This window comes from Salvelinus alpinus, chromosome 10 (assembly GCF_045679555.1).
Source record: "Salvelinus alpinus chromosome 10, SLU_Salpinus.1, whole genome shotgun sequence".
Lineage (NCBI taxonomy): Eukaryota > Metazoa > Chordata > Actinopteri > Salmoniformes > Salmonidae > Salvelinus > Salvelinus alpinus.
This window is the reverse complement of record NC_092095.1, coordinates 66450545-66468551: the sequence shown is the minus strand read 5'-3', so window position 1 is coordinate 66468551 and position 18007 is coordinate 66450545. Positions and strand designations below refer to the sequence as shown.

At 46.6% G+C, this 18007-nt stretch overlaps 2 protein-coding genes across 2 annotated transcripts in view; one reads left to right on the top strand and one right to left on the bottom strand.

The window, feature by feature from the left end:
• The first annotated feature begins 1014 nt into the window (after positions 1-1014).
• On the top strand, positions 1015-13197 carry LOC139532663 (gamma-crystallin S-like). The gene is made up of 3 exons (XM_071330566.1): positions 1015-1199; positions 7874-8116; positions 12501-13197. Exons 1-3 carry the CDS (start codon positions 1182-1184, stop codon positions 12771-12773), a joined length of 534 nt encoding a protein of 177 aa, XP_071186667.1. The 5' UTR covers positions 1015-1181; the 3' UTR covers positions 12774-13197.
• LOC139532653 (voltage-gated delayed rectifier potassium channel KCNH8-like) overlaps positions 12944-18007 on the bottom strand; it is a 43628-nt gene continuing 38564 nt past the window's right edge. Inside the window, exons 12-15 of the mRNA XM_071330556.1 lie at positions 16198-16472; positions 14303-14403; positions 13892-13944; positions 12944-13736 (exon numbers count right to left, since the gene is read on the bottom strand). Coding sequence (XP_071186657.1) covers positions 13341-13736; positions 13892-13944; positions 14303-14403; positions 16198-16472 — 825 coding nt within the window. The 3' untranslated portion in view covers positions 12944-13340. The remainder of the gene's footprint in view (positions 13737-13891; positions 13945-14302; positions 14404-16197; positions 16473-18007) is intronic.

Below are 18007 nucleotides of genomic sequence, written 5' to 3'. Positions count from 1 at the left end.
TATTGTATTGTAGTATTGTATTGATATGTCTCATTGTATTGTATTGTAGCATTGTATTGATATGTCTCATTGTATTGTATTGTAGTGTTGTATTGATATGTCTCATTGTATTGTATTGTAGTATTGTATTGATATGTCTCATTGTATTGTATTGTAGCATTGTATTGATATGTCTCATTGTATTGTATTGTAGCATTGTATTGATATGTCTCATTGTATTGTATTGTAGCATTGTATTGATATGTCTCATTGTATTGTATTGTAGTATTGTATTGATATGTCTCATTGTATTGTATTGTAGCATTGTATTGATATGTCTCATTGTATTGTAATGTAGGATTATATTGTCGTGTTGTATTGCATCCATTCCACACACAAACAAACAGGCCCATAGAGGCCATGTGAACCCTCCCCACAACCCAGCAGTAGCCTAATGCTGTAATGATTGGTCATTGACTTGAATGACAGCTGCTTTCCAGCTTGATCATTGGATGAAACAGTGCAGCTATTGATTCTGTTGGTATTTTGATACAGAGAACAGAGGGAGTTGAGTCAGCAGTTCTGTTCTCTCAATGTCCTGGAACGCAATAATCCAACTCATCTGGGATCTCACATTTTGGCAGAGGTCTTGGTTGTGGCACTGATATTGTTATTAATGTGTGTGTCGGTATGTGTGTGTCACAGGAGGCTGCTGAGGGGAGGACGGCTCATAATAATGGCCGGAATGGAGTCAATGGAATGGTATCGAACACCTGGAAACCATGCGTTTGATATATTTGATACCATTCCACTGATGCCGCTCCAGTCATTACCACGAACCCGTCCTCTGGTGTGTGTGTGTGTGTGTGTTAGTGAGTGTCTTGATGTTTATAATATTGGCATGTGTATGTATCTGTTTGTGTGTTTACCTCAGTGGGGGGGGCTGTTCACGGGGTCAGCGCCCCCCCCCCCCTGCGTGTTCAGTCAGCTCAGTCCTTTATGTCGTATAATCCCCACTTGTCTTTTCTGGAAATGACATGAACAGCATTCGAATCACTGACTACATTTTTGGATCTCATTTTCATGACAAAGCATTTGTAGCGGTTTGATAAAACAAAGGACCGGCACGGCGGGTATAAAAGGGAGCGGGGTTCGGGATCCAGCGCCACCTCACACAGGGAGACTTGGGCGGTACTAAAACAATGTCAAAGATGGGAAGGGTGAGTATGGAACGACCGGAGGACAGGATAACAGCTTTAGCTGAAGGAGCACAGTGGTGTCTCTCACACACCCCACACACACCCACACACACACACACACACACACACACACACACACACACACACACACACACACACACCGGTATTTGGAGGGAAACTCAAAATAGAAACATTGTCTAAAACATACTTAATACCTACAAGGGGATTCTATGATTTGATGGCTTCAAAGGGTGACTTTTAAACTGAAGGACTGATGCAGTGGTCTATGTTTTGATGTTGTCAGAAAGTGTGGGGAGCGGTTGCTGCAGTAGTCTATGTTTGATGTTGTCAGATAGTGTGGGGAGCGGTGGCTGCAGTAGTCTATGTTTGATGTTGTCAGATAGTGTGGGGAGCGGTGGCTGCAGTAGTCTATGTTTGATGTTGTCAGATAGTGTGGGGAGCGGTGGCTGCAGTAGTCTATGTTTGATGTTGTCAGATAGTGTGGGGAGCGGTTGCTGCAGTAGTCTATGTTTGATGTTGTCAGATAGTGTGGGGAGCGGTGGCTGCAGTAGTCTATGTTTGATGTTGTCAGATAGTGTGGGGAGCGGTGGCTGCAGTAGTCTATGTTTGATGTTGTCAGATAGTGTGGGGAGCGGTGGCTGCAGTAGTCTATGTTTTGATGTTGTCAGAAAGTGTGGGGAGCGGTTGCTGCAGTAGTCTATGTTTGATGTTGTCAGATAGTGTGGGGAGCGGTGGCTGCAGTAGTCTATGTTTGATGTTGTCAGATAGTGTGGGGAGCGGTGGCTGCAGTAGTCTATGTTTGATGTTGTCAGATAGTGTGGGGAGCGGTGGCTGCAGTAGTCTATGTTTGATGTTGTCAGATAGTGTGGGGAGCGGTTGCTGCAGTAGTCTATGTTTGATGTTGTCAGATAGTGTGGGGAGCGGTGGCTGCAGTAGTCTATGTTTGATGTTGTCAGATAGTGTGGGGAGCGGTGGCTGCAGTAGTCTATGTTTGATGTTGTCAGATAGTGTGGGGAGCGGTGGCTGCAGTAGTCTATGTTTGATGTTGTCAGATAGTGTGGGGAGCGGTTGCTGCAGTAGTCTATGTTTGATGTTGTCAGATAGTGTGGGGAGCGGTTGCTGCAGTAGTCTATGTTTGATGTTGTCAGATAGTGTGGGGAGCGGTTGCTGCAGTAGTCTATGTTTGATGTTGTCAGATAGTGTGGGGAGCGGTTGCTGCAGTAGTCTATGTTTGATGTTGTCAGATAGTGTGGGGAGCGGTTGCTGCAGTAGTCTATGTTTGATGTTGTCAGATAGTGTGGGGAGCGGTGGCTGCAGTAGTCTATGTTTGATGTTGTCAGATAGTGTGGGGAGCGGTTGCTGCAGTAGTCTATGTTTGATGTTGTCAGATAGTGTGGGGAGCGGTTGCTGCAGTAGTCTATGTTTGATGTTGTCAGATAGTGTGGGGAGCGGTTGCTGCAGTAGTCTATGTTTGATGTTGTCAGATAGTGTGGGGAGCGGTTGCTGCAGTAGTCTATGTTTGATGTTGTCAGATAGTGTGGGGAGCGGTTGCTGCAGTAGTCTATGTTTGATGTTGTCAGATAGTGTGGGGAGCGGTTGCTGCAGTAGTCTATGTTTGATGTTGTCAGATAGTGTGGGGAGCGGTTGCTGCAGTAGTCTATGTTTGATGTTGTCAGATAGTGTGGGGAGCGGTTGCTGCAGTAGTCTATGTTTGATGTTGTCAGATAGTGTGGGGAGCGGTTGCTGCAGTAGTCTATGTTTGATGTTGTCAGATAGTGTGGGGAGCGGTTGCTGCAGTAGTCTATGTTTGATGTTGTCAGATAGTGTGGGGAGCGGTGGCTGCAGTAGTCTATGTTTGATGTTGTCAGATAGTGTGGGGAGCGGTTGCTGCAGTAGTCTATGTTTGATGTTGTCAGATAGTGTGGGGAGCGGTTGCTGCAGTAGTCTATGTTTGATGTTGTCAGATAGTGTGGGGAGCGGTTGCTGCAGTAGTCTATGTTTGATGTTGTCAGATAGTGTGGGGAGCGGTTGCTGCAGTAGTCTATGTTTGATGTTGTCAGATAGTGTGGGGAGCGGTTGCTGCAGTAGTCTATGTTTGATGTTGTCAGATAGTGTGGGGAGCGGTGGCTGCAGTAGTCTATGTTTGATGTTGTCAGATAGTGTGGGGAGCGGTTGCTGCAGTAGTCTATGTTTGATGTTGTCAGATAGTGTGGGGAGCGGTTGCTGCAGTAGTCTATGTTTGATGTTGTCAGATAGTGTGGGGAGCGGTTGCTGCAGTAGTCTATGTTTGATGTTGTCAGATAGTGTGGGGAGCGGTTGCTGCAGTAGTCTATGTTTGATGTTGTCAGATAGTGTGGGGAGCGGTTGCTGCAGTAGTCTATGTTTGATGTTGTCAGATAGTGTGGGGAGCGGTTGCTGCAGTAGTCTATGTTTGATGTTGTCAGATAGTGTGGGGAGCGGTGGCTGCAGTAGTCTATGTTTGATGTTGTCAGATAGTGTGGGGAGCGGTTGCTGCAGTAGTCTATGTTTGATGTTGTCAGATAGTGTGGGGAGCGGTTGCTGCAGTAGTCTATGTTTGATGTTGTCAGATAGTGTGGGGAGCGGTGGCTGCAGTAGTCTATGTTTGATGTTGTCAGATAGTGTGGGGAGCGGTGGCTGCAGTAGTCTATGTTTGATGTTGTCAGATAGTGTGGGGAGCGGTTGCTGCAGTAGTCTATGTTTGATGTTGTCAGATAGTGTGGGGAGCGGTGGCTGCAGTAGTCTATGTTTGATGTTGTCAGATAGTGTGGGGAGCGGTGGCTGCAGTAGTCTATGTTTGATGTTGTCAGATAGTGTGGGGAGCGGTGGCTGCAGTAGTCTATGTTTGATGTTGTCAGATAGTGTGGGGAGCGGTTGCTGCAGTAGTCTATGTTTGATGTTGTCAGATAGTGTGGGGAGCGGTTGCTGCAGTAGTCTATGTTTGATGTTGTCAGATAGTGTGGGGAGCGGTTGCTGCAGTAGTCTATGTTTGATGTTGTCAGATAGTGTGGGGAGCGGTTGCTGCAGTAGTCTATGTTTGATGTTGTCAGATAGTGTGGGGAGCGGTTGCTGCAGTAGTCTATGTTTGATGTTGTCAGATAGTGTGGGGAGCGGTGGCTGCAGTAGTCTATGTTTGATGTTGTCAGATAGTGTGGGGAGCGGTTGCTGCAGTAGTCTATGTTTGATGTTGTCAGATAGTGTGGGGAGCGGTTGCTGCAGTAGTCTATGTTTGATGTTGTCAGATAGTGTGGGGAGCGGTTGCTGCAGTAGTCTATGTTTGATGTTGTCAGATAGTGTGGGGAGCGGTTGCTGCAGTAGTCTATGTTTGATGTTGTCAGATAGTGTGGGGAGCGGTTGCTGCAGTAGTCTATGTTTGATGTTGTCAGATAGTGTGGGGAGCGGTTGCTGCAGTAGTCTATGTTTGATGTTGTCAGATAGTGTGGGGAGCGGTTGCTGCAGTAGTCTATGTTTGATGTTGTCAGATAGTGTGGGGAGCGGTTGCTGCAGTAGTCTATGTTTGATGTTGTCAGATAGTGTGGGGAGCGGTTGCTGCAGTAGTCTATGTTTGATGTTGTCAGATAGTGTGGGGAGCGGTTGCTGCAGTAGTCTATGTTTGATGTTGTCAGAAAGTGTGGGGAGCGGTGGCTGCAGTAGTCTATGTTTGATGTTGTCAGATAGTGTGGGGAGCGGTTGCTGCAGTAGTCTATGTTTGATGTTGTCAGATAGTGTGGGGAGCGGTTGCTGCAGTAGTCTATGTTTGATGTTGTCAGATAGTGTGGGGAGCGGTTGCTGCAGTAGTCTATGTTTGATGTTGTCAGATAGTGTGGGGAGCGGTTGCTGCAGTAGTCTATGTTTGATGTTGTCAGATAGTGTGGGGAGCGGTTGCTGCAGTAGTCTATGTTTGATGTTGTCAGATAGTGTGGGGAGCGGTTGCTGCAGTAGTCTATGTTTGATGTTGTCAGAAAGTGAGGGGAGCGGTGGCTGCACTTTGTCTGTTATAACCAAGTCATTGAGTATGTATCAATTTAGTCAATGCTCATTTGAAATGAGTCTTCTTGAATTGACGATAGTCTTCAGGCAGTAGGCAGGGAGTTTATTCTTATGCTATGCCATATATTAGCTTCGGCAATGTCATTGATCGTAGCATTGTTTGATACTGTTGATACAAATACCAGAACTATTATAGTTAAGGACGGTTCAACATTGGTCTGACCAATCGGAATCCATGCTTCAAGATTATTTTCGATCATGCGGACTGGGATATATTCTGGGTTGCCTCTGAGAATAACATTGATGTATACACTGACTCTGTGAGTTCACCAGGAGGTGCATAGAGGATGTTGTTCCCACGGTGACTGGGTTCATCAGGAGGTGCATAGAGGATGTTGTTCCCACTGTGACTGAGTTCATCAGGAGGTGCATAGAGGATGTTGTTCCCACTGTGACTGAGTTCATCAGGAAGTGCATAGAGGATGTTGTTCCCACGGTGACTGAGTTCATCAGGAGGTGCATAGAGGATGTTGTTCCCACTGTGACTGAGTTCATCAGGAGGTGCATAGAGGATGTTGTTCCCACGGTGACTGAGTTCATCAGGAGGTGCATAGAGGATGTTGTTCCCACTGTGACTGAGTTCATCAGGAGGTGCATAGAGGATGTTGTTCCCACGGTGACTGAGTTCATCAGGAGGTGCATAGAGGATGTTGTTCCCACTGTGACTGAATTCATCAGGAAGTGCATAGAGGATGTTGTTCCCACTGTGACTGAGTTCATCAGGAGGTGCATAGAGGATGTTGTTCCCACTGTGACTGAGTTCATCAGGAGGTGCATAGAGGATGTTGTTCCCACGGTGACTGAGTTCATCAGGAGGTGCATAGAGGATGTTGTTCCCACTGTGACTGAATTCATCAGGAAGTGCATAGAGGATGTTGTTCCCACTGTGACTGAGTTCATCAGGAGGTGCATAGAGGATGTTGTTCCCACTGTGACTGAGTTCACCAGGAGGTGCATAGAGGATGTTGTTCCCACTGTGACTGTGTTCATCAGGAAGTGTATAGAGGATGTTGTTCCCACGGTGACTAGGTTCATTAGGAAGTGTATAGAGGATGTTGTTCCCACGGTGACTAGGTTCATCAGGAAGTGTATAGAGGATGTTGTTCCCACGGTGACTGGGTTCATCAGGAAGTGTATAGAGGATGTTGTTCCCACGGTGACTAGGTTCATTAGGAAGTGTATAGAGGATGTTGTTCCCACGGTGACTGGGTTCATCAGGAAGTGTATAGAGGATGTTGTTCCCACGGTGACTGGGTTCATCAGGAAGTGTATAGAGGATGTTGTTCCCACGGTGACGATTAGAACTTATCCAAACCAGAAACTGTGGATAGATGGCAGCATTCATGCAAAACTGAAAGCGCGAACTACCACATTTAACCATGGCAAGGTGACTGGGGACATGGACGAGTACAAACAGACCAGCCATGCCCTCCATAAAGCAATCAAACAGGCGGGACAAAGTGGAGTCACAATTCAACAACTCAGACATGAGACGTGATTACGTGATTATTTTACCCCCTTTTTCTCCTCAATTTTGATCTTGTCTCATCGCTGCAACTCCCCAACAGGCTCGGGAGGTGAAGGTTGAGTCATGCGTCCGTTTATGGACATATTCAATCTCTCCCTCTCCCAGTTTGTTGTCCCCACTTGCTTCAAGATGTCCAGGACATCTACAGCACCCGGTTTTACAGGAAGGACAAGAAGATCATCAAGGACCTCAGCCACCGGAGCCACGGCCTATTCACCCCGCTACCATCCAGAAGGAGGAGACAGTACAGGTGCATCAAAGCTGGGACCGAGAGACTGATAAACAGCTTCTATCTCCAAGCCATCAGATTGTTAAACAGTCACCACTAGTCGGCCTCCGCTCAGTACCCTGCCCTGAACTTAGTCACTGTTACTAGCCGGCTACCACCCGGTACTCAACCCTGTACCTTAGAGACTGCTGTCCTATGTACATGGACATGGAACACTGGTCACTTTAATCATGTTTACATCCTGTTTTACCCAATTTATATGTATATACTGTATTCTGGTCAACTACTGCTGTACCCACATTATCTATTCATATACTGTCCGTACCATCTATACACACCATATACTGTCCGTACCGTCTATACACACCATATACTGTCCGTACCGTCTATACACACCACATACTGTCCGTACCGTCTATACACACCATATACTGCACGTACCGTCTATACACACCATATACTGTCCGTACCGTCTATACACACCATAATATACATACTGTATATATTTACAATATATTCCGGACTCTGATATTGCTCGTTCTAATATTTTTACATTTGTATTATGTATTTGTATTTTGGGGATTTGCATGTATTGTTTTGTTTTGTTAGGAATTACTGCACTGTTGAAGTCAGGAACATAAGCATTTCACTGCACCTGCTATAACAACTGCAAAATATGTCCACGTGACCAATGAAATGTGATGTGATCAAGAGTAAACACTAGTTGTACCCAGTCAGGATAACATAGTATTTTAATGGTTCCAAATGGACATTAGATTTAGCTCAGGGGGACAACAATAGAGGTCAATCTGTTATCAGAATACAGTCTATTGTATTCTGTCTCTCCAGATCGTGTTCTATGAGGACAAAAACTACCAGGGTCGACGCTATGAGTGTGACAGCGACTGCACAGACTTCCATTCCTACCTGAGCCGCTGTAACTCCATCAGGGTGGAGAGTGGTGCCTGGGTGGTCTACGAGAGGCCCAACTACACCGGCTACCAGTATGTACTGACCAGGGGAGAGTACCCTGACTACCAGCGCTGGATGGGCCTCAACGACCACGTCTGCTCCTGCAAGATGGTTCACTTTGTAAGTGGATGAGCCATTATGGTAAAGAGGGGGTGTAGTTGTGTAGAAGACAGAAAGGTATTTTCTGTGCGCCCTGGTCTAAAGTACTGCACTATGACCCCTGGTCTAAAGTAGTGCACTATGACCCCTGGTCTAAAGTACTGCACTATGCCCCCTGGTCTAAAGTAGTGCACTATGACCCCTGGTCTAAAGTACTGCACTATGACCCCTGGTCTAAAGTAGGGCACTATGACCCCTGGTCTAAAGTAGTGCACTATGACCCCTGGTCTAAAGTAGTGCACTATGACCCCTGGTCTAAAGTAGTGCACTATGCCCCCTGGTCTAAAGTAGTGCACTATGCCCCCTGGTCTAAAGTAGTGCACTATGACCCCTGGTCTAAAGTAGTGCACTATGACCCCTGGTCTAAAGTAGTGCACTATGACCCCTGGTCTAAAGTAGTGCACTATGCCCCCTGGTCTAAAGTAGTGCACTATGCCCCCTGGTCTAAAGTAGTGCACTATGCCCCCTGGTCTAAAGTAGTGCACTATGACCCCTGGTCTAAAGTAGTGCACTATGCCCCCTGGTCTAAAGTAGTGCACTATGCCCCCTGGTCTAAAGTAGTGCACTATGACCCCTGGTCTAAAGTAGGGCACTATGACCCCTGGTCTAAAGTAGTGCACTATGCCCCCTGGTCTAAAGTAGGGCACTATGACCCCTGGTCTAAAGTACTGCACTATGCCCCCTGGTCTAAAGTAGTGCACTATGACCCCTGGTCTAAAGTACTGCACTATGACCCCTGGTCTAAAGTAGTGCACTATGCCCCCTGGTCTAAAGTACTGCACTATGCCCTATGGGTCCTGGTCTAAAGTAGTGCACTATGACCCCTGGTCTAAAGTAGGGCACTATGACCCCTGGTCTAAAGTAGTGCACTATGCCCCCTGGTCTAAAGTAGTGCACTATGCCCCCTGGTCTAAAGTACTGCACTATGCCCTATGGGTCCTGGTCTAAAGTACTGCACTATGCCCTATGGGTCCTGGTCTAAAGTAGGGCACTATGCCCCCTGGTCTAAAGTACTGCACTATGCCCTATGGGTCCTGGTCTAAAGTAGGGCACTATGCCCCCTGGTCTAAAGTACTGCACTATGCCCTATGGGTCCTGGTCTAAAGTAGTGCACTATGACCCCTGGTCTAAAGTAGTGCACTATGCCCCCTGGTCTAAAGTAGTGTACTATGCCCCCTGGTCTAAAGTAGTGCACTATGACCCCTGGTCTAAAGTAGTGCACTATGACCCCTGGTCTAAAGTAGTGCACTATGACCCCTGGTCTAAAGTAGTGCACTATGACCCCTGGTCTAAAGTAGTGCACTATGACCCCTGGTCTAAAGTAGTGTACTATGCCCCCTGGTCTAAAGTAGTGTACTATGCCCCCTGGTCTAAAGTACTGCACTATGCCCCCTGGTCTAAAGTAGTGCACTATGACCCCTGGTCTAAAGTACTGCACTATGCCCTATGGGTCCTGGTCTAAAGTAGTGCACGATGCCCTATGGGTCCTGGTCTAAAGTAGTGCACTATGACCCCTGGTCTAAAGTACTGCACTATGCCCTATGGGTCCTGGTCTAAAGTAGTGCACGATGCCCTATGGGTCCTGGTCTAAAGTACTGCACTATGCCCTATGGGTCCTGGTCTAAAGTAGTGCACGATGCCCTATGGGTCCTGGTCTAAAGTACTGCACTATGCCCTATGGGTCCTGGTCTAAAGTAGTGCACGATGCCCCCTGGTCTAAAGTAGTGCACTATGCCCCCTGGTCTAAAGTACTGCACTATGCCCTATGGGTCCTGGTCTAAAGTAGTGCACGATGCCCTATGGGTCCTGGTCTAAAGTACTGCACTATGCCCTATGGGTCCTGGTCTAAAGTAGTGCACGATGCCCTATGGGTCCTGGTCTAAAGTAGTGCACTATGCCCTATGGGTCCTGGTCTAAAGTAGTGCACTATGCCCTATGGGTCCTGGTCTAAAGTAGTGCACTATGCCCTATGGTCCTTGGTCTAAAGTAGTGCACTATGCCCTATGGTCCTTGGTCTAAAGTAGTGCACTATGCCCTATGGGTCCTGGTCTAAAGTAGTGCACTATGCCCTATGGTCCTTGGTCTAAAGTAGTGCACTATGCCCTATGGTCCTTGGTCTAAAGTAGTGCACTATGCCCTATGGGTCCTGGTCTAAAGTAGTGCACTATGCCCTATGGTCCTTGGTCTAAAGTAGTGCACTATGCCCTATGGGTTCTGGTCTAAAGTAGTGCACTATGCCCTATGGGTCCTGGTCTAAAGTAGTGCACTATGTCCTATGGGTCCTGGTCTAAAGTAGTGCACTATGCCCTATGGGTTCTGGTCTAAAGTAGTGCACTATGCCCTATGGGTCCTGGTCTAAAGTAGTGCACTATGCCCTATGGTCCTTGGTCTAAAGTAGTGCACTATGCCCTATGGGTTCTGGTCTGAAGTAGTGCACTATGCCCTATGGGTCCTGGTCTAAAGTAGTGCACTATGCCCTATGGGTCCTGGTCTAAAGTAGTGCACTATGCCCTATGGTCCTTGGTCTAAAGTAGTGCACTATGCCCTATGGGTTCTGGTCTAAAGTAGTGCACTATGCCCTATGGGTCCTGGTCTAAAGTAGTGCACTATGCGCTATGGGTTCTGGTCTGAAGTAGTGCACTATGCCCTATGGTCCTGGTCTAAAGTAGTGCACTATGCCCTATGGGTTCTGGTCTGAAGTAGTGCACTATGCCCTATGGGTCCTGGTCTAAAGTAGTGCACTATGCCCTATGGGTTCTGGTCTAAAGTAGTGCACTAAACAGCGAATAGAGTTCCATTCGCACCTGAGTCAGTGTGCATCAAACTTGATCTGTTTTTTGACTCTAGGGGAATTGTAGATATTCTTATATAGATATTGTTATACATATATTGTTATATAGATATATAGATATTGTTATATGGATATTGTCCCATCTATGTCATCTATTTCTATGGTGTCATTTTAGGTCAATGGTACTGACCATGTAGACATTACATTGATAGAGTTACATAAATACTGTGTATCTGTTCTAGAAATACACAAATATACAGTATGTATTTTCCAGTTGTTTTTGTCTTAATCAGAGATAATTACAAGGAGTTATGAAATATCAATGTAATGTAGCAGTAACATAGATTAGACTTACCCAGCATGCAACTGGTGTAACATTCAGTATTAATGTAGCAGTAACATAGATTAGACTTACCCAGCATGCAACTGGTGTAACATTCAGTAATTATGTAGCAGTAATATAGACTAGACTTACCCAGCATGCAGCCGGTGTAACATTCTGTATTAATGTAGCAGTAATATAGACTAGACTTACCCAGCATGCAGCTGGTGTAACATTCAGTATTAATGTAGCAGTAACATAGATTAGACTTACCCAGCATGCAGCTGGTGGAACATTCTGTATTAATGTAGCAGTAATATAGACTAGACTTACCCAGCATGCAGCTGGTGTAACATTCAGTATTAATGTAGCAGTAACATAGATTAGACTTACCCAGCATGCAGCTGGTGTAACATTCAGTATTAATGTAGTAGTAATATAGACTAGACTTACCCAGCATGCAACTGGTGTAACATTCAGTATTAATGTAGCAGGAACATAGACTAGACTTACCCAGCATGCAGCTGGTGTAACATTCAGTATTAATGTAGTAATAATATAGACTAGACTTACCCAGCATGCAGCTGGTGTAACATTCAGTATTAATGTAGTAGTAATATAGACTAGACTTACCCAGCATGCAGCTGGTGTAACATTCAGTATTAATGTAGTAGTAATATAGACTAGACTTACCCAGCATGCAGCTGGTGTAACATTCAGTATTCATGTAGCAGTAACATAGACTAGACCTACCCAGCATGCAGCTGGTGTAACATTCAGTATTAATGTAGTAGTAATATAGACTAGACTTACCCAGCATGCAGCTGGTGTAACATTCAGTATTCATGTAGCAGTAACATAGACTAGACCTACCCAGCATGCAGCTGGTGTAACATTCAGTATTAATGTAGCAGTAACATAGATTAGACTTACCCAGCATGCAGCTGGTGTAACATTCAGTATTAATGTAGTAGTAATATAGACTAGACTTACCCAGCATGCAGCTGGTGTAACATTCTGTATTAATGTAGCAGGAACATAGACTAGACCTACCCAGCATGCAGCTGGTGTAACATTCAGTATTTAAATCCTGTTGATCATCTTGAATTGTAGAGATCTGAGAATGAGATCCAGAATATGTCTGACGTCTTTCTATATCTCTGCTTCCTTCCGTTTGACCTATCCTGCCCTCCCCTCTGTACTGATGCCCCCACCTTACCCCCCTCCTCCAGGCTAGCGGTATCCCCTACAAGCTGCAGCTGTACGGGAAGGGAGACTTGGCAGGCCAGGTGTTCGAGGCCACCGAGGACTGCCCCTCCTTGCTGGAGAAGTTCCACTGGCGCGAGGTGCACTCCTGCAAGGTGCTGGGCGGCTGGTGGGTCTTCTACGAGCACCCCAACTACAAGGGCCGTCAGTATCTCCTGGAGAAGGGCGAGTACCACAAGCCCACGGACTGGGGTGCGGTGTGTCCCAACGTCCAGTCCTTCAGACGCCTCACTGAGTAACCAGGGTCTAGAGTTGTCCCCCTCTCACCCAACCAATCCGATCCCTCCTGCCCAATGCTCGATCAAGTCATCTACTACCATTCTTAACACCAACCAATGGGCACCCAAGAGATGGACCTGACACTGAGCCACGGCCACGAGCTCAAATAAAACCCTGACTGGCAAGCAGCTGACCAGTTGTGTTTTTATTGTGTGTTTGGTGTAAGTCTGACAATGTCTAATACAGCCGACAACCAATGGACAAGATCCTCTCTGCAGTCACTCTGCGTCAAACCAACTCTAGAGCCTAAACTGTAAAACAAGACTTTTATATTTTTGATGTGTTTCATTTGATCATAGCCAGTGATAGATATGGTATAACAATAACTTGTCAGTTCATAACATTTCATATTAGGAATAAATACATTTGGTAATAATAACTTTCTTCATGTTATCTTAGTATTAAATAAACAGTAACCCAGGGCAGCCATGGGCATGTGCCTCATGCAGTGATATGAGGGGTGTCATGCCAGTCATGCCATGACGCCAGTCTCGTCATGCCAGTCCTGTGTTGGTGAATCCTTTCTCTCAGACAGTGGGCCTCTCCTCGTCGATGAAGCTGAGCTGAACAGGGCTAGTCGGGGTCATCTCTGCCCCTATAGAAGCCGAGTGAGGATGGGGCAGGGGGATGGTTGTCTGACCCCCGGAAGGTGTCTGAAAGTGGCTATCCGGGTGTCTCCTCTCCCCCTCTATCTCTGTATCTTCCAACAGCAGTAAGTTGGTGTTGGAAGGAGTTTTGGGAGGTGGAGGGGCGGAGCTACTGAAAGTCTCACTGGTGGGCGGAGTCAGGGCAGCCATAAGGGAGGAGAGGACGGACTGGGAAGAGCCTTGGAGGAGGAGGGGCTGGAGGAGGGGCTTGAGCAGCCGTGTCATTTCCTGGAGGTCCTGGCTGACCTGTGACACCTGCAGGGATAGGCTAGTCATCTGGGAGGGGGAAGGACATGGGCAGGGAGGGAGTAGGGCATAGGGCAGGGAGAAGGGGAGAGGGAGGAATGAATAGGGCAAAGTTAAGAATTGCCATTAAAATCCAGTCTAGGAATGGCAGTTATTCCTCAGTGGTGCTGCTGTATGTCACTCACCTCTTCTGTCAGTTTAGTAATAGTCTGTACATTCTCTACATCCTCCTGCATTCCTGTAGAAAGACACAGAGAGAGAGAGAGAGAGAGAGAGAGAGAGAGAGAGAGAAAGAAAACAGGAAAGGGGGAAACCTAGTTAGTTGCATGCATGCAACTGAATGCATTCAACTGAAATATGTCTTCCACATTTAACCCAACCCCTCTGAATCAGAGAGATGTGGGAGGCTGCCTTAATCGACGTCCATGTCATCGGCGGTGGGAGAGAGAGAGCTCATGCAGGAAAGAGAGCAATTAAGTTCTAAAGAGTTCTAAAACACACTTAGCAGCACATTGAAATATCCCAGAACGGACATCACTATGCATAGCAATGCTGTACAGTATTGTGTTTAGGAGGTTATGAATGCAGCCGCCTACCTGGACTAGAGCTGTGTGGGATGTTCGGGGTCACACTGGGGCTGAAGTCAAACTTCTGGCCCAAACTACTAACACTGTCTGTTTCAATGCCATCCACAAACCTAGAGACACAGAGACAGATACACAGAGAGATACAGAGAGAGATACACAGAGAGATATACAGAGAGATACACAGAGAGATACACAGAGAGAGATACAGAGAGAGATACAGAGAGAGATACACAGAGAGAGAGAGTGAGAGAGAGAGAGAGAGAGAGCGACAGAGAGCGACAGAGACAGAGACAGAGACAGAGACAGAGAGAGATACAGAGAGAGATACAGAGAGAGATACACAGAGAGAGAGAGAGTGAGAGATACAGAGACAGATACAGAGAGAGATACAGAGACAGATACAGAGAGAGATACAGATACAGAGACAGAGACAGATACAGAGAGAGAGAGAGAGAGAGAGAGAGAGAGAGAGAGAGAGAGAGAGAGAGAGAGAGAGAGAGAGAGAGAGAGCGACAGAGACAGAGACAGAGAGAGAGAGAGATACAGAGAGAGAGAGACAGAGAGAGAGAGATACAGAGAGAGAGAGAGATACAGAGAGAGAGAGAGAGAGAGAGAGAGAGAGAGAGAGCGACAGAGAGCGACAGAGAGCGACAGAGAGCGACAGAGACAGAGACAGAGAGAGAGAGAGAGAGAGATACAGAGAGAGATACAGAGAGAGAGAGAGAGAGAGAGAGAGAGAGAGAGAGAGAGAGAGAGAGAGAGAGAGAGAGCGACAGAGACAGAGACAGAGAGAGATACAGAGAGAGATACAGAGAGAGATACAGAGAGAGATACAGAGAGAGATACAGAGAGAGAGAGAGAGACAGAGACAGAGAGAGAGAGAGATACAGAGAGAGAGATACAGAGAGATACAGAGAGAGATACAGAGAGAGAGAGAGAGAGAGAGAGAGAGGGTGAGGGTGAGAGAGAAACAGACATGTATATCAGTTTGTATTGTGGCCACCAGATGGCAGAAGAACACCAATGAACAGTTGATCCTGATATAAACAGTGAACTGAACACAACATAAATGAATGGATCTGCAAAACGTGCGCTCGTAGCACCTCATCACAGCCAGGTGATGAGGTAGTATACAAAGTGGCCATTGTCCCTCTGTGACCTGGCATCAATCTGAAACACTCCCCCAGTCTGACTGGTAGAGACAATCTAGAATAGCCTAGAATAAGGTTGTGGAATAATCGCCTGGGCATCCTTGTTAGATAATGTCAGAAAAAGTCCTATATTTCCTGTCTTTGATCCTATAGTATGTCTTCAAAGCTCCTTCAGTAGCCTGTGGTACGAGAACCGGAGTCAACAGTCAATAGAACCAGAGTCAACAGTCAATAGAACCGGAGTCAACAGTCAATAGAACCGGAGTCAACAGTCAATAGAACCGGAGTCAACAGTCAATAGAACCGGAGTCAGCAGTCAATAGAACCGGAGTCAGCAGTCAATAGAACCGGAGTCAGCAGTCAATAGAACCGGAGTCAACAGTCAATAGAACCGGAGTCAACAGTCAATAGAACCGGAGTCAACAGTCAATAGAACCGGAGTCAACAGTCAATAGAACCGGAGTCAGCAGTCAATAGAACCGGAGTCAGCAGTCAATAGAACCGGAGTCAGCAGTCAATAGAACCGGAGTCAGCAGTCAATAGAACCGGAGTCAGCAGTCAATAGAACCGGAGTCAACAGTCAATAGAACCGGAGTCAACAGTCAATAGAACCGGAGTCAACAGTCAATAGAACCGGAGTCAACAGTCATAATAAAAGTTGCACTGGATGCTGATGTCGTCAAAAACATCACAAATTGACTGATCAACAGTCCGTCCGTTAAAGCGCTCCCCCCAGCAACGGAGGGTTCCTACCTGGGACTGAGGTCCAGAGGGGCGCAACTGAAGCTCACCACAGGAATCTGGAGAGTGGTGGGGCGGTGCCTGCGGTGGTCGGTGGGGGGCCGGGAGGGGCTACGCAGGGGCGAGCGCAGTGGGGAGCGCAGGGGCGAGCCCAGCCCCCATCCCAGACCCAGAGGGGAACGTGGCATTTTGGGGAGGGGCGAGTGTTGAGCCTCCTCAGACCCCTCCTCGTCCTCTTTGATGGAGGAAAGCTTCTTCACAATACCACCGTTAGTCACCCAGTCCATCTGTGTTTGAGAGAGAGAGAGAGAGAGAGAGAGAGAGAGAGAGAGAGAGAGAGAGAGAGAGAGAGAGAGAGAGAGAGAGAGAGAGAGAGAGAGAGAGAGAGAGAGAGAGAGAGGGAGAGATGGAGAGAGAGAGAGAGAAAGAGAGAGAGAGAGAGAGAAAGAGAGAGAGAGAGAGAGAGAGATACAGATACAGATACAGATACAGAGAGATCTTTAACATCGTCCTTAGCTCTGGCATCTTCCCCAATATTTGGAACCAAGGACTGATCACCTCAATCCACAAAAGTGGAGACAAATTTGACCCCAATAACTACCGTGGAATATGCGTCAACAGTAACCTTGGGAAAATCCTCTGCATTATCATTAACAGCAGACTCGTACATTTCCTCAATGAAAACAATGTACTGAGCAAATGTCAAATTGGCTTTTTACCAAATTACCGTACAACAGACCATGTATTCACCCTACACACCCTAATTGACAACCAAACAAACCAAAACAAAGGCAAAGTCTTCTCATGCTTTGTTGATTTCAAAAAAGCCTTCGACTCAATTTGGCATGAGGGTCTGCTATACAAATTGATGGAAAGTGGTGTTGGGGGTAAAACATACGACATTATAAAATCCATGTACACAAACAACAAGTGTGCAGTTAAAATTGGCAAAAAACACACACATTTCTTCACACAGGGTCGTGGGGTGAGACAGGGATGCAGCTTAAGCCCCACCCTCTTCAACATATATATCAACGAATTGGCGCGGGCACTAGAACAGTCTGCAGCACCCGGTCTCACCCTACTAGAATCCGAAGTCAAATGTCTACTGTTTGCTGATGATCTGGTGCTTCTGTCACCAACCAAGGAGGGCCTACAGCAGCACCTAGATCTTCTGCACAGATTCTGTCAGACCTGGGCCCTGACAGTAAATCTCAGTAAGACCAAAATAATGGTGTTCCAAAAAAGGTCCAGTCACCAGGACCACAAATTCCATCTAGACACCGTTGCCCTAGAGCACACAAAAAACTATACATACCTCGGCCTAAACATCAGCACCACAGGTAACTTCCACAAAGCTGTGAACGATCTGAGAGACAAGGCAAGAAGGGCCTTCTATGCCATCAAAAGGAACATAAATTTCAACATACCAATTAGGATCTGGCTAAAAATACTTGAATCAGTCATAGAGCCCATTGCCCTTTATGGTTGTGAGGTCTGGGGTCCGCTCACCAACCAAGATTTCACAAAATGGGACAAACACCAAACTGAGACTCTGCATGCAGAATTCTGCAAAAATATCCTCCGTGTACAACGTAGAACACTAAATAATGCATGCAGAGCAGAATTAGGCCGATACCCACTAATTATCAAAATCCAGAAAAGAGCCGTTAAATTCTACAACCACCTAAAAGGAAGCGATTCCCAAACCTTCCATAACAAAGCCATCACCTACAGAGAGATGAACCTGGAGAAGATTCCCCTAAGCAAGCTGGTCCTAGGGCTCTGTTCACAAACACACCCCACAGAGCCCCAGGACAAC